The sequence below is a fragment of the Setaria italica genome, chromosome V (genome assembly GCF_000263155.2).
Source record: "Setaria italica strain Yugu1 chromosome V, Setaria_italica_v2.0, whole genome shotgun sequence".
In the NCBI taxonomy this organism is placed as follows: Eukaryota; Viridiplantae; Streptophyta; class Magnoliopsida; order Poales; family Poaceae; genus Setaria; species Setaria italica.
In genome coordinates this window covers 16,136,247-16,162,013 of record NC_028454.1, presented here as the reverse complement: position 1 = coordinate 16,162,013, position 25,767 = coordinate 16,136,247, and the positions used below count along the sequence as shown (strand labels likewise).

At 50.9% G+C, this 25,767-nt stretch overlaps 2 protein-coding genes and 1 pseudogene across 2 annotated transcripts; 1 reads left to right on the top strand and 2 right to left on the bottom strand.

The window, feature by feature from the left end:
• The window catches only part of LOC111257286, a 32,448-nt pseudogene extending 20,821 nt beyond the window's left edge, over window positions 1-11,627 (bottom strand).
• A 2,805-nt stretch (window positions 11,628-14,432) lies between these two features.
• Window positions 14,433-16,126, bottom strand: LOC101785533 (peroxidase 72). Its single transcript, XM_004968672.2, has 2 exons — window positions 15,510-16,126; window positions 14,433-15,206 (listed from the first exon to the last, which is right to left on the bottom strand). Exons 1-2 carry the CDS (start codon window positions 15,963-15,965, stop codon window positions 14,628-14,630), a joined length of 1,035 nt encoding a protein of 344 aa, XP_004968729.1. The 5' UTR covers window positions 15,966-16,126; the 3' UTR covers window positions 14,433-14,627.
• Window positions 16,127-17,592: 1,466 nt separating this feature from the next.
• LOC101785138 lies at window positions 17,593-25,767 on the top strand. Its single transcript, XM_004968671.2, has 4 exons — window positions 17,593-18,001; window positions 19,199-19,593; window positions 19,678-19,871; window positions 25,027-25,767. Exons 1-4 carry the CDS (start codon window positions 17,667-17,669, stop codon window positions 25,420-25,422), a joined length of 1,320 nt encoding a protein of 439 aa, XP_004968728.1. The 5' UTR covers window positions 17,593-17,666; the 3' UTR covers window positions 25,423-25,767.

Here is a 25,767-nt window from a genome sequence, read left to right as displayed (position 1 = left end):
CTTATGCTTCTCGTCAGTTGAAGCGTCATGAAGAGCATTACCCTACTCATGACTTAGAGCTTGCTGCCGTAGTACATGCACTAAAGATATGGCGACACTATCTTTTAGGTAGTGAATGTCTATCTTTACTGACCACAAGAGCTTGAAGTATATCTTCACTCAGATGGACTTAAACATGAGGCAAAGGCGGTGGCTAGAACTGATTAAAGACTATAAACTAGAGATTCATTACCATCCTGGTAAAGCTAATGTGGTGGCCGACGCCTTGAGCAGAAAGGCCCAATGCCATTGCACTACCGTCCAGTCTAACCTGAAGACCCTGTGCGAAGAAATGGGAGAATTAAGTTTGGAAATAGTAAAACAAGGCACCCTCCAGAATATTATGGTTCAAGATACCCTAAAAGAAAGAATCATAACAGCCCAAAAAGAAGACCCGTGGATTAAAGCACTTTATCAGCAAAAAGCCGACGGAAAGATTCCTGAACTTAATCAAGAAGAAGACGGAGGGCTACATTTCAAGAACAGGATAGTAGTCCCAGAAGATGAGAACCTAAGGAGATTAATCCTAGAAGAAGCACATTCGTCCAAGTTCTCCATTCATCCCGGAACCAATAAAATGTACCAAGATTTAAAGCAACGATTTTGGTGGGCCAAAATGAAACCTGAAATTGCAAAATATGTGTCAGAATGTGACACTTGCCAAAGAGTTAAACCCATACTACAGAAATCAGCAGGTTTGTTACAACCCTCAGAAATTCCTGTCTAGAAATGGGAAGATATTTCTATGGATTTCATAGTAGGATTACCTACCACTTCTAAGGGGTATGATTCCATCTGGGTTATTGTCGACCGCCTTACTAAGTTAGCTCACTTTATTCCAGTCAAGACTACTTACCACGTGTCGACATATGCCAAACTCTATATAGCCCGGATTGTATCCTTGCACGGAGTGCCAAAAACCATTATCTCCGATCGAGGTTCCCAGTTTGTTTCTAGATTCTGGGAACGATTACAAAAAGACATGGGTACTACCCTCATTAGAAGTTCTGCTTATCATCCTCAAACTGGAGGACAGACAAAGAGGGTCAATCAAATTTTAGAAGACATGTTAAGAGCATGTGTCCTTACCTTCTCTAAGCTATGGGATGAATGTTTACCCCTAGCCGAGTTCTCCTATAATAATAGCTATCAAGCTAGCATTAAAATGGCACCTTTCGAAGCCTTGTATGGTCGAAGATGCCGAACTCCTCTAAATTGGTCAGGAGTAGGAGAAAGGACACACCTGGGATCGGACTTGGTTATGGAAACCGAGGAAAAGGTCCAGAAAATTCGCAAGCACTTAGAAGTAGCTCAGTCCCAGCAAAAGAGTTATTCAGACAAAAGAAGACGGTTCTTGGAATTTTATGCTGGAGATTTTGTATACTTAAAGGTATCCCCAATGAAAGGCGTACAGCGCTTTGGAGTAAAAGGTAAGCTAGCCCCGAGATATATTGGTCCCTATGAAATTCTGGAACAAAAAGGTCCCGTGGCATATAAGCTGTCATTGCCAGACCAACTTGCTTCTATACATGATGTATTTCATGTATCTCAGCTTAAGAAGTGCCTAAGAGTCCCAGAAGAAATTTTAGAGGATCCAGAAATTGAGCTCGAACTGGATCTAACATATGAAGAGAAACCTATTAAAATTCTGGATCAAAAGACACGCGATACCCGAACTCGAAGTATCACGTTTTATAAAGTGCAATGGAAAAATCATACTCCGGACGAAGCTACTTGGGAAAAAGCGGAAGACCTAGAGTCTAAGTATCTGGAATTATTTGAAACCGTCAGGAATAGATAAACAAGGACCACCACCCCACTATCCTTGTACAGAAAAAGAAGGAGTAAATGACCTGACGTAGTTTCCTTTCCATTCCAAAAACCAAGGATTTAACCTCGGGAATCTCGGGACGAGATTCTGTTAAGGGGGAGAGGCTGTAATAGTTGCCATTTGAAATATCAAAGTAACTATGGGAAATTGGAAAGAAATCCAAAAGAAAAAGAAAAACAATTGGCAAAAAGATCAAATTCGGCCAAATTTTGACCGAAATTTGAAATTCAAATTTGAAATTCAGCAAATTTGTCAAATATGTGGAATACAAGTGTAAGAGTATTTAGAATTAAGGGATCAGAAAGTTGGAACCAGATTAGTGCTAATTATCACAAAAGAATTAGAGAAAGAAAAAGAAAAAGAAGAATTGCTGTTTACTGTTCACCGTCCGAAAACAGTAGTTCAGAAAAACAGCCGCAATGTCTGTTTTCAAAATTCATTTCTGGAGAATTTTGCAACTAAGTGCACCATGACAACTATACCATATTGAAGTGTGAACTTTGGACTACAAGATTTGGGTGTTGTTGTCCAAGATCAGTAACAGGAAGGAGGTCAAATTCCAGCCCAAAGTCAGCACAAAACCATAAGTTGACTGAAACTCTGAATTTTTACTAAGTCTGAATGACAGCCAAGCATCGACTTGGAGCTCAAATTCAGAGCAAAGTGGATCAAGAAAGGTACTTGTTCATGAGCAAAATGGAACATTGGGACATAGTAGAACATGTTTGGGTAGAAGTTGGATTGGAAAAACAAGGTTTAGGCCACTGAATTGGATTGACAAGTGAGATCGACACTACTGTCGATAACTGACGACCTGAACATCTGATTCAGTCGATTTCAGAACCAACTCGAGCAACATCTCCAAATTTCCACTGGTTTGATGATTATCTCGGGATGGAGCCAAAACAAAAGATGGAGAATTTGAGTTTATCTGTAACTTTCTTTGAGCATCGGTGTGCCGTTGGATCAAAGATCAACCACGACGCGGCTCTGAAGGTCACGGGCGGTGACAGAGCTCCGGACGTGTCGTCGCCGCCGTCGTCGGTCGACCGCCAGGGCAACTAGCTAGGCCACCTCCTCACCATGCAAGCCTACGGGTAGGCCATGATGTCGTCCATGCGAGGGGTTAAACGCTTGAATGTTTACTGTTCCCGCGCCACCGTTTCACTGCCTCCCCTTTTTACCGCCGCCCGCTCCCCTCTGTCAAGCTTCACCGCCAAGCAAAATTCCGCCGCCACAACTCGTCTCCCGTCAATTCCTCTCGCCCACTCCTCCACAGACACCCCAGCTACACCCTGAGCCAGTCGTTGTCCCACATCCTTGCCGGGATAGCCGTGCTCACCGCCGCTTCTGTCCGCCACCGTCGCGCCGCCCGCTCATGGTGAGAACCACCTTGCGCTATATCTCTTTCTTCCTGAGTAGTTGTAGTCGCGTCCTTAGGGTCCTAGGACGGAGTAGAAGTAGTCGTTTGAGTTGGTTAAGTTGATGTCGCGAAAAGCCACGGCCGGCCGAGGGGGTCGCCGCCTGTCGCCGTGGAGGGGATGGCTCCGGCCATCTCCCGGGGAGCTGTTGCCGCGCACGAGGTCATGTAGGTCTAGGGTTGGAGTCGTGATCTAGCCCCGCCGCCGGGAGGGCGCCGGCCGGCGAGCCGCGCCGCCCCCTGTCGCGGGTGTGTCTTGGCGGGAGGAAGAAGAAAGCGCTAGGCGCTTGGGCCCGCGCATCAGAGGAGGAGGGGGAAAGGCAGGCCGGTGCGACGCAAGCGGTGGCTGGGCCGCGGTGCGTCGTAGAGGCCCAGTAGCGCGCGGGTCAGCTGAGCGGAAGGAGGCCGGAACGGCGCAGTCGCCGATTGGGCCGGCGCATGGAGGCCCGTAGCAGCGCGTGATCGGCGGGAATCGGAGAAAAAGGCCGGAGGCCCAAGGCAGTAGCAGGCCGGTGTCGCGGAGAAAAAGAAGGAAAAAGAAAAGAGGCCGTGGGCCGGTGCTGGGCTGCCAAAGAAGAAAGAAAAGAAAAATCGGCCCGCGGGGGCCCGTCAGGGGGAAGAGAAGAGCCGGCGGGTAGAAATGAATAGGAAGGTGGGGTCCGCGCCGTGGGGCCCAGCGTGCGTGAGAGAGGGTAGAGCGTGGGTGAGTAAGAAAAGTTTTTCGGGCAATTTTCGGAAAAAAATTAGATTTCCTTTAGTAATTTAATCCGTTTAAATTCGTTTTACACCATTTTAATCACAGAAATTTGTAGGTGTCCAAAATTAGTGAAACCAATTTTGTTAGGCTTGTTTTATTTTCCTTTATGCATTAAAATTTTTACACCCTAGGAAAATAATAAAAATTCAGGTATTTATTTAATGCCTTCCTTTTAAGGTAATTAAATAAATACTTATTATTTATAAAATGTATAAAAAAATATGAATAATGCTTTATCAATCACAAATAATTCTTAAACCATAGGAGAGTAGATTTTTCAAGTTAGAAAATATTTACCACTTTATCAAAAATTAAAAGAAAAAGCTATAGGAAGGGTTAAATGAGAAAAATAAAAATATAGGTTAATCTTTTTAGATTTTTGTGTGTTGACTTACAACTTTATCATGATAAGTCGTATAGTCCTTGTTGGTTTGCAACTTTATCATGAAGGAAAGTTGTATAGTCTGATATTTAAAAAGTTTGCATTCTAACCCCTGCATATATTGTGCCGTAGATCCAGAAGCACCAGAAGAGGATTACTGGGAATTTTCAGAAGGACCCTTGGAGTCCGACGAAGTGTTTGAATTTGTTCCCTGTGAAGCAAATCCGTCGGCTTCTACTAATCTTTTTAACGATCAAGGCAAGCCCCGGTGCATTTATACCTATCTATTTTGGAGTCGTTATTTTATGTGACTAGTCATAGGTTATTTGCTTATTGTATGCACTAAGTCTAGGAATTGATTGAAACCTATTATTGCGTATGATCATGCCTTGATTTAAGGACATCTTTGCCACTTGTTCAAATCCTAGAAACTACCCAAGTGTAGAATTGCTTACTTGCTTACATGATTGGTTTACCAACCTTAAGGAAAACTCTTAAGTCATACATGTTGCTTATGAAGGATAATCTGGAATATGAAAACGGACAGAAGCTAGAGATGTAGTTCTGTCTGCTAGATTAATCTGGTTAAGGCCCGATTCGTGTCTTAACCGTTGATCAAGTGATAAACATCTGATCACTTACTGGGTATGGGACCAGTAAAGCCCAGTAGGTTAGTAAATTCTATGATCAGGAATGCTTCGTACCCGCGCTTGACGTGCTGGAGATTGGCAGGGGTGTAGCCTGAAACTCACATGGAGATCAGGCCAGACGTGGGGTCCCATGTGGGGGTGCATCCCTGGGTCCGGGTAGTTGTATTCCTAATCATTGACTTTGCTAATCGAGAGGTTGTTAGTACGACCTGGACAGTCGTATAATGCTGGTGATCGGGGTACTCTCCTGCAGGATGTAATTAGATCCGGATCGCCGCAATTCTCGGTTACGAATGCACTTGATCACTGTTGAGCATCGTAGTATAAACTCATGCGATATAAAATCTCCTGTTGCCAAGTACTGTATGATTTAACAGTTATGATTGTTTTACTTCTGTTATCAGCTAGAAGGGTTAGGTAATGACTTAACTAAAATAAAAGATAAAACTAAGGCCTCACTCGTAGTAAGCTTTTTCGGCAAAATTGTATCAACCAAGCACACCCAAAGGCTGACATGCATTCCAAAGAAAAATTATTATATTGGTTAGTCGGGTAAGACTTGCTGAGTACCCCGTACTCAGGGTTTTCCCCTTGTGGTTATCTTTCAGAAGCTCCACAGGAGGCTACCGAGGAGGAGACCCCGAAGACCTAGAGTATTGACCTGAGTCTCACAATACTCTAGAAAACAGTTTATCGACGCATCCTCTCCTGAACTATTTATGTTTAATCTTAGAGCTTGTCTAACACTGCATCACTAAGTTTGCCTCAACTTATGTCTTGTAATAACTCGTACCTCTTAATTATGTATGTAAAAATGTAATGTTTGTTGATATTATCCCATCGCGGATATTATCCTGATGTATAGTTATGAGACACGCCGTGGATCCTTCGAGGAGTCCTAGGGACACTCGACGGACTACCGGACTTACGCTGTTTTAGGTGCGTTTCGGATAATTGCTGTTCCGACAGCGATTAGCCGCACTTAAACCAGCTTAAGTTGGGCGGTTCCGCCACAACTGCCGGGGTCAAGAGGGACTTCCTTGACACCTTCGGTGGGCTCAAAGGATGTACCTGACTGCGTAGCGTCGAGCCGGTCCTCGATCCTCTCCTCAAGCTGGACCGCCACGTCGCCCGAGACGGTGATGGCCGCGGCGTACTCGCAGCATTCGACGTCGCACTCGTACGCCTTCTGGAAGGTTGTGCCGACGGTGATGACCTCGTTGGGCCCTGGCAGCTTGAGCTTGAGGTAGGTGTAGTTGGGGATTGCCATGAACTTCGCGTAGCATGGCCGTCCCAAGATGGCATGGTAGGTTCCGCGAAACCCTACCACCTCGAAGGTGAGGACCTCCTTCCTATAGTTGGAAGGGGTCCCAAATGTGACGGGCAGGTCGATCTGCCCGAGAGGCGTTGCTTGCTTCCCTGGCACGACGCCATGGAAGGGTGCCTTGCTAGGACGGAGACGGGAGTGATGGATCCCCATGGCGTCGAGGGTCTCAGCGTAGAGGAGGTTGAGGCTGCTACCCCCATCCATGAGCACCTTGGTAAGACGCGTCGTGCCGACGATGGGGTCGACGACGAGAGGGTAGCGCCCTGGATGCCGGACGCGTCCAGGGTGGTCGGACCTATCGAAGGTGATGGCCGATCCGGACCAATCGAGGAAGGCTGGAGTCGCAGGCTCGGCCGCGTAGACCTCCCGGCGCTCCAGCTTTTGCTGGCGCTTGGTGTCGTACGCCGCAGAGCCCCCGAAGATCATGAAGCAGCCGTCGACCTTAGGAAAGCCGTCTTCCTTCTCTTCGTCGCCCTTCTTTTCTTCGTCGGGCTTCCGTTTCCGGTCTCCTTTCACCGGATTGCCCACAAAGAACCTCTTCATGAGGTTACAGTCTTTGTAGGCATGCTTGACGGGGAACTCGTGGTTCGGGCACGGTCCCTCGAGCAGCTTGTCGAAGAAGCCGAGAGCGCCTTCGGGGGGTGGCTGCCCCCGCTTGCGTTCGACCGCGGCCATGAGGGGGGCCTCGCGCCGCTGCTTGCCCTTCTTCTTCTGCTGCTGGCGGTTGGAGGTGCCTTCGTCGGCGTCCTCCTCCCGTTTCGCCTTGCCCTTGGAACGATCGAAGATCGCTCCGACAGCCTCTTCGCCAGAGGCGTAGCTAGTGGCGATGTTGAGGAGCTCTTCCGTGGTTCGCGGGCCTTGGCGCCCTAGCTCGTGGACGAGGGGCCGGCAAGAGGTCCCTGCTAGGAAGGCTCCTATGATGTCGGCGTTGGCGACGTTGGAGAGCTCGGTGCGCTTTCTGGAGAAGCGTCGGATGTAGTCCCGGAGGGACTCGTCCGCCCCCTGGCGGCAGCTCCGGAGATCCCAGGAGTTGCCAGGGCGTGTGTACGTCCCTTGGAAGTTTCCTACGAAAACTTCTTTCAGGTCGTTCCAGTTGCGGATGCGTCCTGAAGGGATATGTTCCAGCCAGGCTCGCGTGGAGTCTGCCAGAAAAAGGGGTAAGTTGCGGATGATGAACAGGTCGTCGTCCGCCCCGCCGGCTTGACATGCAAGCCGGTAATCGCTGAGCCATACTCCAGGATTGGTCTCCCCCGAGTATTTGGCCACGCTCGTGGGTTGCCTGAAGCGCGGCGGAAAGGGCGCATTTAGGATGCGCGTGGAGAAGGCCCAAGGTCCGGCCGCTCCGGGGCTCGGACTGCGGTCTTCCCCGCTGTCGTAGCGCCCGCCACGGTGAACGTGGTAGCCTCGATCTGCCCCGTCCCCCCTGTCCGCGCGGGAGCGTCTCCGCGCGTTCAGGGTGTCGCGGGCGTCACGGACGAGACCGACGCGTTGGTGGACGGACCGGCCTCGCCTACCGCGGGTGGCGGTGTTCGTCGGGCGGTTGCAGCCGGATTCGCCCCCGGAGGGGGTTGATGGACAGATTCCCCCCGCCGTTCCGGGGGCGCGCCTTGCGTCGCCCGACTAGCGTTCTGGCCGCGTCGTCGAGACGCTGAACTTTCCGCCTGCTGGACGGCGGCGCACTTGAGCAGGTTGCGCATCTCTTGGCGTGCCCGTCGCTCCTCGGGCGTCGCTGGCTCGGGGAGCTGTTGGAGTAACACCGCCGCGGTGGCGACGTTCTGGCTAGCGCGGGCAAAGAGCGGCGGACGTTCTCCATCCGCACAGATGCGTTCCTGGACGTCGCGCGCCCGTTGTCGCGCTCCCCCCTCGTGGTGGGGGTGCTCTACTTCTTGGCGAGCGCCCACGTGCGCTTCCGGTTGCCAAGAGCACTCTGGGGCCCTAGGTAAGGCCCCAGTTGTAGCTGCTGCGTGCGAGGGGGGAGCGCGTTGCCTCCCCTCGGCACCATCGCCATTGGACCCCTTGGAGTGCGCGTCAACCATAAGGCACTCGCGCGAGGGGCGGGAACTCTTGTTACTGGAGCCAGTGTCGGAGATTGTCCTTGCCGCGCCCACGAGCTCGTTGCTTGCGGGCGACGTGGTCAAGGTCCGCGCTAGGAGGCGACCGTGAGCCCCCGTGGCGTTGCGTAGCCCGAAGAGCCATCCTTCTAGTGAGGTCCTTCTGGCGGGCGACCAGCCGCTCGCCGCCGTCCTGGCGGCGGGGCTGAGGGCAGCGGGACGAGCGGGCAGGACGTGGACAGGGATCAGCTCGATCCCTTTCCCGGTGGCCAGGAAGTCCAGGCTCCCGAAACGGATCAGGGAGCCCAGAGCAAAGCCGCTATCGTGATTGGCCATCTGGGGCTGGAGATGCACGCGCAAAGGTCCCCTACCTAGCGCGCCAACTGTCGTTGTCAAGATCAGCGGATCAAGACTTAGACTAGTAAATTTCTTTTATGCGCGTGAGCCTCAGATGGTGGCGTGGGAGACACAGATTTAGACTGGTTCGGGCAAAGGAAGCCCTACGTCCAGTATCAAGGATGCTCGTGTTGCCCACGCGGGGGTTCTGTAGTAGGGGGTTACAGATTGGCGAGAGAGGGACAGGTCCCAAGTCTCTTTGGTTTTTGCGCTCTCAGGGAGAGTTGTAGTGTACTATGGTGTGTGGGAGAAGAAGCTGAATGAGCGATCCTCCGATCTCCCCGTCTGTTTTTCGATCTCCCGATCCCTTTTCCCCGGTCTTGGGTTCCTCCTTTTATATCGCAAGGGGATGGCCGGAGTTACAATTGGGATCGGGTAAAGAGGATGGTAAAGAGTAAAGCGTAGAAAGGTAAAAGGTATGGCAGGAAGGAGGGGCCAGATCCTAGGCGTCCGTTGCCTCTGCCGGCCCTTGACGAGTGTTGGCGTGCATGCCGGAGGAGGAATTCGCCCTGTGCCAAGTGTTGTTACCCCCTGCATATAGCTACTTCGATGCTCGTAGGTAGCAAGCCATGATGAGGGTGCTCCGTCGTTACCCCAGCGTCTGTTAGGGAGGACGGTGGATGCCGCTGCTCAGGCGATGTCTGCTGAGAGGGAGAGCGTCACATCTGCGCTGCTGGGTGCGCGGGTCCCGAGGGTGTGTGGGACCCGAGGACAGGCCGCTCTCTCCTTTGCCCCGGTCGGCGCAGGCCATGAGTACCCTGCGGCGAATGGGAGCCGGCTGCCGGCACTGTAGCCTGCACGGGATGGTCGTGCACGGGTACTTGCGCCAGGTTGCGTGAGGGGCGCGGTCGCCCTGCCTTCTGCCAAATCTGTGGCGCATTTATGGCGAGGCCAACGGGGGGACCCGCAAGATTTGTCTGTCTTGCCCATGTGGACCGCATCCGAGGGGGTTCCCGACCTCGTGGGCCCCAGTGCGCCTGACCCCTCCACTTGGGGTCGGTCGAGGCGGAAACCTTGCGAAGGGAGGTCGGGCGCCCCCGACCCTGGGGTCGTGGTCGGGTGAGGCGGAAACCTTGCGGAGGGGGGTCGGGCGCTCCCGATCCTGGCACCTAGGTCGGGCGAGGCGGAGATTTGATCATGCTTAGGTGGGCCTGGGCCTTCATGTTTGCTTCTTTAAGCAGTGTGTTAGGGGATCGTTGATATTTCCCCCCAACACATCCTTTATCATCTCGAAGACATGCTTTCCATTACGGTGTGCAGATTTTTTACGATGGTCTGACGCCCCTTTGAAATGCATCCCGCTCTTTCTCAGCTGGTAGTGAGCAGGGAGAAATCGACGATGACCCATATAGACGGCCTTCTTACGGTGCTTCAAATACATGCTGTCTATGTCGTCTAAACAGTGGGTGCAGGCTCGATATCCCTTATTTGTCTATCCCGAAAGGTTACTCAGTGCAGGCCAATCATTGATGGTTACGAACAACAATGCTCGTAGATTAAAGATCTCTTGTCTATCCTCATCCCACACATGTACACCTTCTTCCTTCCAGAGCTGTAAAAAGTCATCAACCAACGGTCTTAGGTACACATCAATGTCATTGCCGGGTTGTTTTGGGCCTTGGATAAGCGCCAGCATCATAATGAACTTCCGCTTCATGCACAATCAAGGAGGAAGGTTGAACATACATAGGGTCACAGGCCAAGTACTATGGCCACTACTCAACTCACCGAATAGATTGAATCCATCCGTACTTAAACCAAACCTTATGTTCCTTGCTTTACTTTCAAAGTCCGGGAATGCTCTATCAATTGATCTCCACTGGGCCCCATCTGCGGGGTGTCGCAACATCTCATCTTCCATACATTCTTCTTTGTGCCATCGCATCAACTTAGCATTCGCCTTGTTCCTGAACAAGCGCTTCAAGCGTGGTATTATAGGGAAATATCACATCACCTTCGCGGGAACTCTCTTCTTGGGAAGACTGCCCCTCAACATCACCAGGATCATCTCGCCTGATCTTATACCGCAGCGCTTCGCAGACAGGACAATCATCCAATTTCTCGTATTCATCACCACAATAGAGGATATAGTCATTAGGGCATGCGTGTATCTTTTGAACATCCAATCCGAGAGGGCAAATAATTTCTTTAGCTTCATATGTTGTGGATGGTAATTCATTATTCTCGGGAAAAATCTTCTTGACAATGTTCAACATCCCCTGAAATGCCTTATCGGACACACCATTTTTTGCCTTCCATTGCACAAATTCTAGTGTCATACCTAGTTTTTTATGGCCCTGCTGGCAACCTGGGTACAACAATTTTTGGTGATCATCTATCATGCGCTGCAACTTTGCTGCTTCTTTCTCAGTTTCGCAATCTCTATGTGCATCTCGTATCACCTGACCAAGGTCATCAGTAGGGCCATTTTCTACAAACTCATCTTCATTAGCCTCGCCCATTGTAGTACCTGCAAAAGCTTGGCCTGCAACCCAGTCCGGAATGGTGTCATCTTCCTCCTTCTCCTTGCTATCTTCCATTACGACTTCTCGTTCACCGTGCTTGGTCCAAACCAAATAGTTAGGGATGAAACCGTATTTAAACAAGTGGCTGTGAATAGTCCCCCAGGAATCCTTTGAATACTCCTTCTTGTTATTGCATTGGAAGCATGGACAGCATACGAACCCATTCTCTGGCTTGTTCGCTTTGGCCACTTCGAGAAAATAATGCAAGCCATCAATAAACAGCTTGCTCCGCCTGTCTGCATTATACATTCATTGCCGGTCCATTTGCATCGTATTACGCATGAAAATGGATTACACTTGACAATGGATTACGCGTGAAAATTGATTAAAAATCCAAACAACATGGTACAATACAACAACATGAAGATCCAAATACACATATTTAAATTAAAGATCCAAACAACATGAGACAATACAACAAGCCATCCACTGGTTATTATCTATGAGAACTTTAAGCATCCTTGGGCGGTGAAGACGAAGGTTCCGCTGACCCAGCCTCATCCTTAGGTTTATTTGTGCTGCCTAAAATGGTAGTACTACGTGGACGTGAAACACCCGGGACTAAGGGTGGAGCATAACGACCACCAAAAGTAGGTTCCTGACCCACGGCAATAGCTTCTTCATGACGTTGCTGCAAATAACGAAGCATTGCTTTTTCCAGTGCGCTGTTTTTCTTCGGCTTATGCTGAGGGCCAACTATGATTTTCCCCTTGCCGAAAGAGGAACCACGATCGCCCCCATCATCGCCACTTCCTCCAGTAGCAGAAGCCATCTATGTACAAAAATTATTACCTTAACACTGCATAAGTTGTTGAACTTGAAGATCATGATCATCTCACGAGCATGTCCTCAACTGAGCGGCACCGCAGTTCATCATGAAAGAGGTTCGATGCTACGGAAAAGGGGACACGGTCACGATGTCCGTATCCACTCTTTCTCGTAGAATTGAACCTTCTTCTTGACATACGTTGCTGCTCGGCGGAGAACATCATCGCAGAGATGAACACGGTATGCAAGTTCAAAAAGTATGGATTTGAAAAACCTTATTGAATTTGATAAGTTCAACAAGTAGCAGAAGCCATCTATGTACAAAAATTCTTATCTTAGCACTGCAGAAGTTGTTGAACTTGAAGACCGTGATCATCTCGTGAGCATGTCCTCAACTAGGCGGCACCGCACTTCGTCATGAAAGAGGTTCGATGCTACGAAAAAGGAGACACAATCACGATGTCCGTATCCACTCTTTCTCGTAGAATCGAACCTCTACGTTGCTGCTCGGCGGAGAACATCCTCGCCGAGATGAACACGGTATGCAAGTTCAACAAGTATGGATTTGAAAAACCTTATTGAATTTGATAAGATAAACCGTCTAGATAAGGTAGCATCATTCTTAAACCAGTACAAGAATGCATACTATATATGACACATCAATCTCCCTCATATTCTAGCTCAAAATACCTCTTCATTTTCTACTTCATCACATTCTAGCAAATAATCTTTCCATCTCCAAAGCATAAATCAAAGCATAACACGAGGATGAAGTAGCAAACCTTCACAACACTTGTGTTGGCTGAGTGAAATTCCCACGAAAATGAGGGAAAAAACTTCGGGCAGCACCTCCCTTGCTTCGGCACCACCGGAGAGTAGGTGAAGCTCAGCTCTCTGTCAATGTGCTGGACTGGCTCGGGCTGGAGGAGGAAAAAAGGTCTCTGTCCTGGTATATAATGGGGATGAGTTTTTATCCCGGTTAAAAACTCCAACAGAGATAAAAAGGAACACCTTTTATCCCGGTTGAAAGTTTAGTCCCGGTTGGCAACCGGGACTAAACTTTTTATCCTGGGTGGAGGCTTCAACCGGGACAAAAGGTCCACCCTTTTATCCCGGTTGGAGCCTCCAACCGGGACAAAAGGGTCCCACCACCGACGTCCCGGAACTAGCTGTTGCAACCAGGACTAAAGTGGGGCCTTTAGTCCCGGTTGCAATTACCAACCGAGACTAGTTCTCCCCTCCATTTTTGCCTACCGTGGCGCACCCCCTTTTGTCCCGAGCCAACTTTAAATCGGGACAAAAGGGGGCGTATCGAAAGTCAATTCTCTACTAGTGAGAGAAGATTTTTCATATTCTACCAAACCTCTCCAATGCAACTCTTCTATCTGCATTTTTTTCTTATGGTGTTTTGAAGTCATGCACTGTGGAATCCTATAAGGGCATGTTTGGAGGTGAGGAAGTGGAGGTGGGTAACCATGGCTGCTATGAACGGAAGCTTTGGGAGGATCGAAGAAGCTCGGGAAGATAGAAGAGAGAACTGGGAGTCCGGGACAGCATTGCGCGTGCGCCGCACTCGATCAGGGACTAGTTGTCGACGACACGTACAACGGGAGAACAGGCGGCGATATGATTCGGAGCATGGGCTGTGGCCGTTGTCTCGCGAGACGATGACAAGATTTTCTTTCCTCATTTATATCTGTACACGTGGGATGCTTACGCTGACGTGGAGGTATACAGACGGCTCGAGGACTCCCGTTGTTCGTGCCCTAACGAGGCATTCCAATTACATGCGTTTGCCTAGTGCTACGTTGTAAAGAGGCGCGGAAAAGTTCATTTTGAGCACAATATCCGACAAAGAGCTCTAGTTGTTTTAGTATACCACCATTGTTTGTTTCTTAGCTTATGGGTAGGCATGTCATTTTCACGATCAATTATCTTTCAAGTTTTATTTGGATAAGGGCTTACATGTTTGAATGTGACAGTGCCTGAGCCTAAATCGCGACCTATCTTGCGTCGACTTGCTATTACTACTAATTAGACATAGTCTCAAGACTTGACAAATTGATTGACGATTATGTGGTGAGAGAGAGGAGGAAAGACATAGTCTCGAGACTCAGCACGGGGGAAGAAAGGAAGGTCGAGGAGTGCTGCAGGCTTGGTTTGCTGGATAGGACGTGGGCCGTTTGGAATTTCCGGGCTTTAATGCTGGAAGTGAGACAAAAAAAGAACGTGGCATGGCTGAAATATGCACATCTAAATACATAAGACTCCATCACAAGAAACAAGTGACACAAACAATTGGCATTTATTGAATGATTTCTTGGTACAACAATGGCAAATTACACATGTGAAAACATACCACCCGAAAACAGCAATAAAACACAATTGCAATCTGTTTCTGCACACTTTTTACCGAAGGCAAAACGAGAATGAAACACGAGACACCCAGAAAAGCAAAGATGGAGCTACCACGGATGACCCTTAGTGGTTGACCCTCCTGCAGTTCATTCTGATCTCGCCGGCGTGACCTGTGAGCGGCGAGATGTTGCCCATCTTGACCATGGACTTGGCGAACTGCTCGAAGAAGAGCCCCTGGTTAGCGGCGAAGCGGTGGACGAGCTCCATGGTCTCGCGGCCCTGCGTGAGCAGGATCTCGTCGGAGCTGAGCAGCCCGTTCATGGCGAGGATGTTGTGGTAGTACTGGTTGTCGAACCGAAACTGGCTCGCGGGATCCAGAGCGAACAGGTTCTGGTCGCCGCCTGACCGCGGGCACCGCCCCCTCAGCTCCGCCGCGTACGCTGGGTTCAGCGTCCGGTCCACCTGCCCGTTGTTGTTCTGTCCGTACAGCCGCTGCCGGAAGCTCACGCACCGGGAGTCGCCGATGGTGTGGCCACCGGAGAGGGCGACGAGGTCGACGACGTCGAGGCCTTGGTTGGCGAACTTGCCGATGATGGTCGGGAGCGAGTCGTTGGGAGCCGGGATGAGGTTGTTGGAGCCGCTCAGGCTCGCCGTCAGCGAGTCCCTCCTCCCCAGCGGCACCTCCCAGCCGGGTCCGCCCGTCTGCATCATCACCATCATCGGAGCAATGAAATCAGTCAAGAACGCTGCAGTAGTTACCGCTTGTTGTGTATGTTATATACTCCATCCGATACTTCCATATATATATATCGCCGTTGACTTTTTTTTCATTTGTATAAAAGACGAGTTATATCTAAAGTACATTTGACAATAGATATAATGTTACATATTTCACTTTAGTAACTCGTTTAATAGATATTAATAGTCAAAGTTGGAATAAAAAATAAACGGCATCATGTACTGAAGAACGAGAAGGAGTATATGTTAATTGCATATATCACGTACCAGGACGACGGAGTCCCTGGCGGCGACGGCGACGATGTCAGCGCAGGAGACGACGTGCGGGCACGCGTGCTCGACGGCGGCCTTGATCTCGTCGATGACCTCGTACCCGCGGAGCGAGTCCTTGTTCGGGTTGGACCGCTTCTCGGTGACGAACCGGCCGCTGCCGTCGGCGTCGAGCAGCACGGAGGCGTCGCAACCCTGCACGAAGCAGTCGTGGAAGTGCATCCGCAGCAGGGACGCCGCCATGCGCGGGTCCTCCGCGTGCGCCTTCGCCACGATGGCGCCCACGATCGCCTGCATCTGCGGGCAGCTGTGGTCGTAGAAGTGCGGCTGCAGCGGGAACCCGCCGCCGCCGTGGCCGCCCGGCACCGGGTGAGCCGAGCAGAGCACGGACAGCACGGCGAGCACCGCTGCCGCCACCGCGACGCCACCGTTGCTCCACTGACGCCGCGCCATTCCCAGCTCAGCTCACCAACGCTCGATCACTCTGCTAGCTAGCTAGCTGCTCACACTCGCAAGCAAGCTGGGTAACTTGCTTCGTGCTGATCTGACGAGATGAGAAGACGAACACGTATTTATAGGACGAACGTAACCAAGCATGAATTAAATGGAATGATAAGCATGATCTGGTAAGCTAATTTCTAAACTGATTAGTTATGAGGATTGGGCGAGGGAGCCGGTAATATGGCTGGTCTTTCCAGCTCTGATCTCACCTCCTCCATTAAGCTTTAGGCAGGGTAAGTACAACCTATACACTTGTGCATGTGGAGCTGACCAGCTCAGGTACACGTACAGAACGGACAGCACTAGGCAAAGGGTCGCGGCGCGCTTGTATAATGCTCGCACCTGCGCATTAGCTTGGCTTTGTCACCTAAAAGGCTCAGGCTTAAATAATCTCCCAACATGTTCATTTTGCAGGGGCAGTGGAGTTTTGCTTTTGTCGTGACAGCCGACCGACACACGTCGACGGTGTATGATGCAGAAGACGCTAGTCTCAAGGCCACGTTGGTAAAGGCAAAGTATTTTTTTTTTCTCTAGCGCCAAAAGCAACAATTTTGATGAAGAAATTTAAAGCTAAGTGGAGTTTAATGGAGGGCTATGAACAAAAAATTTAGACATTCAAAAGCAGAGTTTTTTTATAAAGTTATTTAGTAATGTGAGGTCCCTTTCAATTGAATGATAGTAATCGAATTCAGTTTTGGACGGCAAATGATTTGATAATGAAGCCTTTTATGCATCAATCAATATCCATCTTTGTACAATCTTAACCTATGTGTTATGTATGGTCCCTTTAAATATCTCTCATGATCAGGAGAGCATTGGTTCGAGGAGCACACTAATCTCATGGCATATAATCTTGTAGCTAAAAGTTGCTAATGTTTGATCGAATAACAAGCAAATGTATTTAGATGGAGCCAACATCAACAACGGACTCAACAGCTCAGCTGGTTAGGTTCCTTATGGTGAAGCTTGCTCACCTGTATTTAAGTCCTTGACTCGGTATGGATGCTAATATTTTTTTCTAAATTTATTCTAGGCAACATGTCATCGACAAAAACGTAAGATTGGCCAGCTCATTCTCTCCGAGGTGCATGCTCATAGGAATAGATTTTGTGTGCGTTTGTGCAAGCATCTCTGCTTTTAACTTAATGGTGTACATGAAGTATATCCACAGTTAGTCGAAATATTATTCATTATCCAAAAAAGAGATAGGGAAAATGCATAACAAACAAGAACTTTTCCTTTCCTTCACAAATAACAAGTATGAAGCATTAATTTGACAATTGATTACTAGTATGAAACACATGCAAAAATATGCCAAAATAATATTTCTAAAATCCAATTTGAAATATTTAAAGAGATATTGATGCATTGACTACACTGTGATTTTTTTAATAAATCAGTTATTTGTGATTGGAGGGATGCTAAGAAATGTGATCAGCCTCAAAGATATTGGGCTGGTCTGTGTGCCTGGCAAATGTAGTTTGGGGTTGTGCGTTTTAGGCTCCTAGCTTAGGGCCCGAGCCCACCCAAGCCCAACATAGCGTTCGGAGATCCTTGCTTTGAGCGTTCCCAACTCGGGTGTCCGGTACTCCGGTCACTGACATCAGTCCATGACCAAGTGACCTCTCGCAGACCCTCGCGGGCGATCCGGCCATGGCGAAGGCGAGGGCAGCGAGGCCGAAGCCGCCGCGGGCGTCCACCCGGCGGCTCCTCGGCTTCGGTGGGCTGGGCATCGCGGCGGCGGCGTACGTGGGCGTGGACTACCTGCGCTACCTCTCGCCGGCGTGGCACGACCGGCTGCAGCCGGCGCTCTGGGCGGCGCTGGCGCTCGCGGCGGCCGCGCGCGCCCCGTTCTACCGCCACTGGTCCGCCGAGCTGCGCGCCGCGCTGCCCTTCCTGGGATCTATCGCCTTCATGCTCGCCGCCTTCCTCTGCGAGGCCATCTCCGTCCGCTTCGTCTCCGCCGTCATGGGGCTCCAGTGGCACAGGTCGGTGCTTCTCGTTTTCTTGGGGAGCCGGGGCGCAGCCGGCGTGGCATCGTTTTGCTCACCTATTGAGTTGCTTTGGGGGCCGAGGCTCACTGGATCTCGGAGAGATTTTAGCTTTTGAGCTGCAAACTTTGTTTTGGTAGGTGGTGCTAAAACGTACGAAGTTGGAGTTATTCGTGGAAACATGGTGTGATTTTGTAGAGTTTTGCTTGTATTGGCGAGCTTTAGGGGGTTTTGTTAGTGTGTGTGGGAAATGGTTGAAGCTGCGAGGCTGAGATTTTGGCTGTTCGTTGTGTAAAAGATAAGGGGGAGAGGGTTGCAGTTTGGGGATCTTGGGGAAATTTCTTTGTAATGGTAGGAGTAAAAAACAAAGTATGTGGTTACCATGAAACGTGCTCAAAATCTTGTCTAGCTTATTGCAGCAGAAAGTAGCATTCTTGGATGGTTAAAATGGAACCTTGTTGATCCGTTGTTGCTATTGACTAGATAGATTAAGTTTCCTGATATTGTGAGTTTGTGATAATTGACTGCTTGTCCTGTTCTGATTTAACGGCAATTGGCACTCTAAAAAGATTAAAGTTGAAGTAAAGCATCAATCATCTTTGGGATATACAAGGAGCATCTAGAAGTTTAGTGGGTAAGGAAGGCATAAGCATCACTTGAGCTTGGGGCTTAGTACATTCCTTAGGAATATGCATCGCTCTCGAAATCTAATAAACATAAGTGATCTGAACCAATACGTTTTAGTCCTATGCTATCACCAATACATGCATGTAATAAATTCAGACAACTATGATTTGATGGGATTCTCACATTTACTAGTTTATTTGGGCATGATTTGCATCTAATTGTTAATTTATAATTGCATTTATGATACTTTGTGAACACAACCCGGCCTCTGTGTAGTCAAGGACCCCTCTTCCTATTTTGTTTATGGGTTACAAAATGGCTTCTTCAATAAATGGCCGTTCTTCAATAAAGTTTTGAATGCCTTTCTAGTCAGATAAGAGCTCCACTCAAGACGACAGAGCTTGGCTTCCCACTGATAAGGAGATAGTAGCAGTACTGGCTTTTTTAACTTTGACCTTCTCTAAGTAGTTTAGTTGTGTGCACTCACTCCTGGTCTACATATATACATGCTTGAATTCCAAATCTGCACAGATTCTTGTAAACTGAGGTCTTCGCTGGTTTTAACAGATCGGCTGCACCGCTTCCTGACACGGGTCAATGGCTTCTTCTATCACTGAACGAGAAGCTCCCTCAAAGCATCGTCAATCTACTCAGAGCTCATGTGATCACTCTTCACCATTATTTGATGTTGTTTATCATGCTGGGGTTCTCAGTTCTGTTTGACTGCATCAAAGCTCCTGGTCTTGGTATAGCCACAAGATATATGTTCACTATGGCAATTGGTCGTTTGCTTCGGACAATAACATTCATTGCTACTATTCTTCCATCTGCAAGACCTTGGTGTGCTGCAGCTCGTTATCGAATACCTCAGCATCCTCATCCTTGGACACAGAAATATTACGTTCCATATGCTTCTGATTCAAATGCTATTCGTAGAGTCATAACACATGATATGGCCTATGGTTAGTTCATTTGTCCTATCATATAACTTGTATATCAATTTTGTGCGGCGGTGGAGACTAAATTCTTGTTATTTATTTGTACAGCTTCTGTTCAAGCTTACCCAGATGAATATAGGCTTGACTGGGGACGTATGAGCTTCCTGGTAGACATTCTGAGGCCAACTCCTGGAGAAGGGCCTTCATGGTACCATCTGTTGAAGAAAGCTAGTGGTGGTTGCAATGACCTTATGTACAGTGGACACATGCTTGTTGCTGTTCTTACTGCAATGGCATGGACGGTATGTGCTACACTTTCCATATGTCCTGTTGTGTCAGAGACCAGACTACTGCCTTCCAAAGGCCACCAATTCATGCTAACCTGTCTATTACATTTTCCTCACTTCTAAATTGTTAGCAATGGCCAAGGTAAGCTCCCTGAGCTTACACTCACACACAGCACACTCACTCGCTTGCTAGAGGTGGAAGAAGGTGAAGTAGAGCACAGCACACAAACTCAATTTGTTGCTGCTGAACTGATTTGGAGCTGCAGCTGCTCCTCATACTATATAGCACCAAAAGTCAACATAGAGTACATAATACAATTAGTGGAACTACCAACTACTCTATCTACTACTAGTACTATACATGACAGGGCATACAACCCATCTACTCATGGCACTGCTGCCATATACGGCAGGCAGTGGCCAGGGAGCTCACCTGCTCCATTGACTTTCAGCAAAAGCAAAAGCAAAAGGGAGAGCAAGACAAGAGCTGAGCAATTACCCAACAATCCTTCCCCTAATTGTGAAGTTCTTCCTTGATCTCCTCAATCCCTATCTTCTTCCTCAACTCCTGGAGCCGAAGGCGCGCCAATGGCTTGGTGAGGATGTCCCCGAGCTGCTGAGAAGTCTCAACGTACTCGAGTTTGATGCGTCCTCCATCGACACAGTCACGGATGAAATGGAACTTGGTGTCGATATGCTTGTTGCGGTCGTGGAGGACGGGGTTCTTAGCCAATGCGACGGCGGACTTGTTGTTCACCAGAAGGACCGACGCGGGGAGCTCTTTGCCAGTGAGCTCTTGCAACAGCCTCCCTAGCCAGACCCCTTGGCAGCTTGCGGTGGCGGCCCCTATGTACTCTGCCTCGTAGGTAGATAGCGCCACCACCTTCTGCTTCTGGGACTGCTAGGAGACTGGGCACGACCCGAGGAAGAAGATGATCCCCGTCGTGCTACGCCGGCCGTCGATGTCGCCCACCATGTCGCTGTCGCTGTACCCAATCAGCTCCAGTTGCTCTCCTTCTTGCTTAGGATAGGTGATCCCAAGCTCTGTCATCCCGGCGATGTAGCGGAGGAGGTGCTTGATTGCGGTGAGGTGGTCCTCTCGCGGATCTTCCATGAAGCGGCTCACATAGCCCATAGCCCACGGCGAAGGTGATGTCCGGCCGTGTGTGCGTCAAGTACCTGAGTCCGCCCACGATGCTCCTGTACCGTGTGGCGTCGACCTTCTCTGCGGCGTTGTCCCTCAACAGCTTCAACTTCTCTTCCATGGGTGCCTGGCACGGCTTGAAGTCCGCCATGCCGTTCCGCTCAGGAGCTTCTTCGCGTATGCGCTCTGGCAGAGAGTGATGGCACCATGGCTCTGCTCTACCTCGATGCCAAGGTAGTAGCTGAGCAGGCCCAAGTCACTCATCCGGAACATCACCGTCATTTCTTCCTTGAATGTGGCGATGTCATCCTGCTCCTGCCTGGTGATGATCAGGTCGCCGACGTAGACGCCGACGATTAGGGTCTTCCCTGCCGTTCGCCGGATGTAGAGCGCGTGCTCGGAGGCGCATTTGGTGAAATGAAGAGACACCAGGCTCTCGTCCAGCTTGGTGTTCCAGGCACGCGGAGCCTGCCGCAGGCCGTAGAGCGCCTTGCGAAGGCGGAAGACCTTCCCTTTTTCTCCGGCGACGTTGAACCCCGGCGGCTGCTGCACGTACACCTCTTCTTGTAGTTCGATGCACCTCCCAGTTCCTTGTCGCCGCTAGAGCCAACAGCAGCCGGACAGACTCCATGCGCACCACCAGGGCAAAGACCTCCTCGAAGTCAATTCCCTTGCGCTGCACGAATCCTTTGGCCACCAGCCTCGCCTTGTGCTTCACGACGTTGCCCTGCTTGTCGTGCTTGACGTTGAAGACCCATTTGAGCCCAATCGGCCGTCAAATTGCTGGCGGATTGACGAGCGCCCATGTCTTGTTCTCCTCGATTGAGGCCATTTCCTCAACCATCGCCTGCCGCCACCGAGGGTCTTGCTCCGCCTCCTTGAATGTGGCCGGTTCCTCCCCGCTGCCCAGGTGCAGCTCTTGTTCTCCCAGCTCGTGTGCCGCTAAGCCAGGAGCCTCTGTGCTGCCGATGTAGTTGTCCAAGTAGCGGAACTGGACCGGCTCCCCATCGTAGCTGGCGTCGAGGTGCGGCGAGATCACAGGTGGCGGTGTGACGTACTGCACTCCCTCGGCTGGTGTCGTCGGTGTGCCACCTACTCCCGCCAGCCCTTCTGCTTCTCCTCCATCTTCCCCTTCTCCTGGAACAGGGGATCCTCCCGCCGGGGAAGGCGGCAGTGTGGCTTCCCCTGTTCCCGGGATAGGGGATGCTCCCCCTTGCTCTTCCGCCACCTCTCCTTCTCGGCTGGTGTGATGCTCCTCGTACTCAACGGTGAAATGGCTGCCTCCGCCGCCTACTTCTCCTCGTTCGCCACCGGACTCCCAGTCCCAGCTGGCTGCCTCGTTGAAGATCACATCACGCGACACCACAATCCGTCGGGCTTGCGGATCATAGAGCCTGTAGGCCTTTTTGCCCGGCTCATAGCCCAAGAATACCATTGGCCTGCTCCTGTCATCCAGCTTCAACCCAGGCCTCGTCTCCTTCACATGGCCGACGCACTCGAAGGTTCGGAGGAAGGACACATTCGGCTTGCGTCCGTGCCAGGCTTCAAATGGCATCGTCCCCTTCAGACTCTTTGTCGGCGAGCGGTTCAGGATGAACACCACCGTGCTCACCATCTCGCCCCAGAATGCCGCCGGCAGCTTCTTTGCCTTGAGCATGCTCCGCGCCATCCCCACGATGGTTTGGTTCCTCCTCTCCACCATGCCATTCTGCTGAGTGGAATATGGCGCGGTGAGATGGTGCTGGACGCTTTGTTCCGCTCAGTAGAGGCCGAACTCGATGGAGTTGAACTCGCCACCACGACCAGTCCTCAGCACACGGAGTTTCTTCCTGGACTCTGCCTCAACGCGCGCCTTGAAGTGCCGGATCGCCATCGCCGCCTCGTCCTTGCTCGCCAGGAGGTGCAGCCACATGTAGCGGCTACAGTCGTCCACCAGGAGGAGGAAGTAGCGCCCTCCGCCGTGCGTTGCCAGCGAAATTGGTCCACAAAGGTCCCCATGGACCAGCTGTAGAAGATCTTCGGCGCGGAAGTTGGTTGTCTTGGGGAAGGTGCTCCTCCTCTGTTTCCCGGCAAGGTAGCTGTCGCAGAGTTCGCTGGCGTGGTCGATCTTGGGCAGGCCGCGGACATCTCTTGGCGTGCCAGCGCGTCAAAGCTCAGGTGCCTGAAGCGGGCAAGATAGAGCCACGCCTGGTTGTTGTGGTGCGTCGCCAGGTAGATGGGCCTCCCTATCTTCAAGTCCAGCGTGTAGAGCCGGTTGGAGCTTCTCTTCACCTTGGCGAGGAGGCGATGGTCGCGGTTGCGGATTCGAAGGATACCGCCATCAATCAGTACTTGGCAGTCTCGCTCATCGAGCTGGCCAATACTGATGATGTTGTTCCGTAGGCGGGGAATGAAGTACACATCGGTGAGGGCGCGGTGCTTGTCGTTCTGGCATTTGAAGATGACCGTGCCGCGCCCCCGAATGTCCACGCGCGAGCCGTCGCCGAACTTCACGGTCCCGATGATGCCTGTGTCCAGCTCGGAGAAGACCTCGCCATCCCCGGTCATGTGGTTGCTGGTGCCGGAGTCTAGGTACCACTGCTGCCTCTCTTCTCCTCCTTCGCCGCCTTCCTTCCCGAGGTGAACCTACGCTTGAGTCTCGTCAAGTCGCACTGGAGCCCAATGCCTGAACTTGCCATGATTGTGGCACTTGTCCTTGGCAGAGGCCTGTCCGCCGCCACCTGTGCTGCTGCCGCCGCCGCACCTTCTCCTAGTTCTGCTGCGCCCACTTCCTCTTCCGCTAGAGCCGCCGCTGCCTATGACAGAGGGTCCCTCTCCTGTCTTCCGCTCCCGCACTCGCGTCGCCCGCTACTCTTCCGGGAGCAGCAGCTGTCTGCCGGCGGGCGCGTGCGCTGGCCCGTCCACGACGCGATCCTCCACCGCCTTCAATCACCTCGCGATGTCCTCAATCATGAGCTCGCTGAATTCGAGCAGAGTCTCAATGGACATCGCAATCTGGGTGAAGCGCGAGGGGACGACGCGGAGGAACTTGGCGACGGCCTCCTCCTCGGTGATGGTGTCTCCCAGCAACGCCAATTGACTCATCATCGTCGTGAGCCGAAGCGCGAAGTCCTCCACCGCCTCGCCGCCGCGGAAGACGATGGCTTCGTACTCCCGGCGGAGCTGCTGCGCCTTCGCCTTGCGGACGCGGTCGTTGCCGAGCCGCATCGTCTTCAAGCTGTCCCACACCTCCTTCGCCGTCTCCTTGGAGCCAAGCGCGACGGAGAACTCCGGCAGGACACCCTTCAAGATGGCCTCCATCGCCATCTGGTCCTCCTGCTCGTCGTTGGTGCTGATGCTCACGGACCGCCAAAGGCCCCTGGCCTTCATCATCACCTTCATCATCACCTCCCACTCAGCATAGTTGCTGCGGGTGACGAGAGGATACTGCACGCCGCCGATGTCCCGCACCGTCTTCTTCACCACGAACGTCGCCCCGTGTCGCTCCGGTGACAGAGATGGCCGACGCCCAACAGAGGCATGCCAGCGCCCTCTCCCTTGCTCAGCCATCGCTGCCTGATCGCTCAGAATGCGGCTCTGATGCCCACATGTTAGCAATGGCCAAGGTAAGCTCCCTGAGCTTATACTCACACACAGGACAATCACTCGCCTGCTAGAGGTGGAAGAAGGTGAAGTAGAGCTCAGCACACACACAAACTCAATTTGTTACTGCTGAACTGATTTGGAGCTGCAGCTGCTCCTCATGCTATATAGCACCAAAAGTCAACATAGAGTACATAATACAATGAGTGGAACTACCAACTACTCTATCTACTACTAGTTCTATACATGACAGGGCATACAGCCCATCTACTCATGGCACTGCTGCCATATACGGCAGGCAGTGGCCAGGGAGCTCACCTGCTCCATTGACTTTCAGCAAAAGCAAATACAAAAGGGAGAGCAAGACTAGAGCTGAGCAATTACCCAACATAAATTTGATGTCGTGCCATCTTAACTCGGTTTCCATCTGTTTCACCCTCGCAGGAAGCATATGGGGGCTGGATCTCCGTCGTGATATGGCTCCTCGTCCTTCATAGTGCGCAGAGGGAGATACGTGAGCGACACCACTACAGTGTGGACTGCATTGTGGCAATCTACGTAGGCGTCCTACTGTGGAGGATGACGGGCTTCATCTGGTCCGTCCGAGATGCCAACCGAGCCAGACAGCTGGCCAAGCTTGATGAGGTCCAGAGCAGGCTGGTCCATGCTGCCAAGGACTCGGACATCGACAAGATCAGGGGCCTGCTGAAAGAGGTCGAGCTGGCTGGCCAGGAAAAGCAGGGCTTCTCCCAGAGGGCTATCCTGGCCTTCGCTGCAGGGACGATCATCTTCACCTTGTCCTGCGTTCTCATTGCCTTCACAATGACCAGCGACGGTTGATTTGAAGTTTTGTTCGAAGCCCCTGAATCTCAAAGTTGGCTGATTTTTTCCTAAGCTATACTGTTGCTTTCTGTAGGTTGAGATTGCACGTCTTTGTTGATGGAAACTTATTTAAACAGAAATGTAACATGAGTTTAGTCTTACCAGAATTCATGGATATTTTGCAGCTGCACGAAAAGCTGACCATTCTCTGTACATTTCGGTGCCTGTAATCCCCAGCCAAGCGAATTTTACTTACAGAAATGTTCAAGCCTCCATTGCCTGCAAGAGCATTGTAACAAAGCTCACACTTTGTAATGACACAGTTCCAAATTCTCAGTGTGGATCCTTGCAGCTGCAGAATCA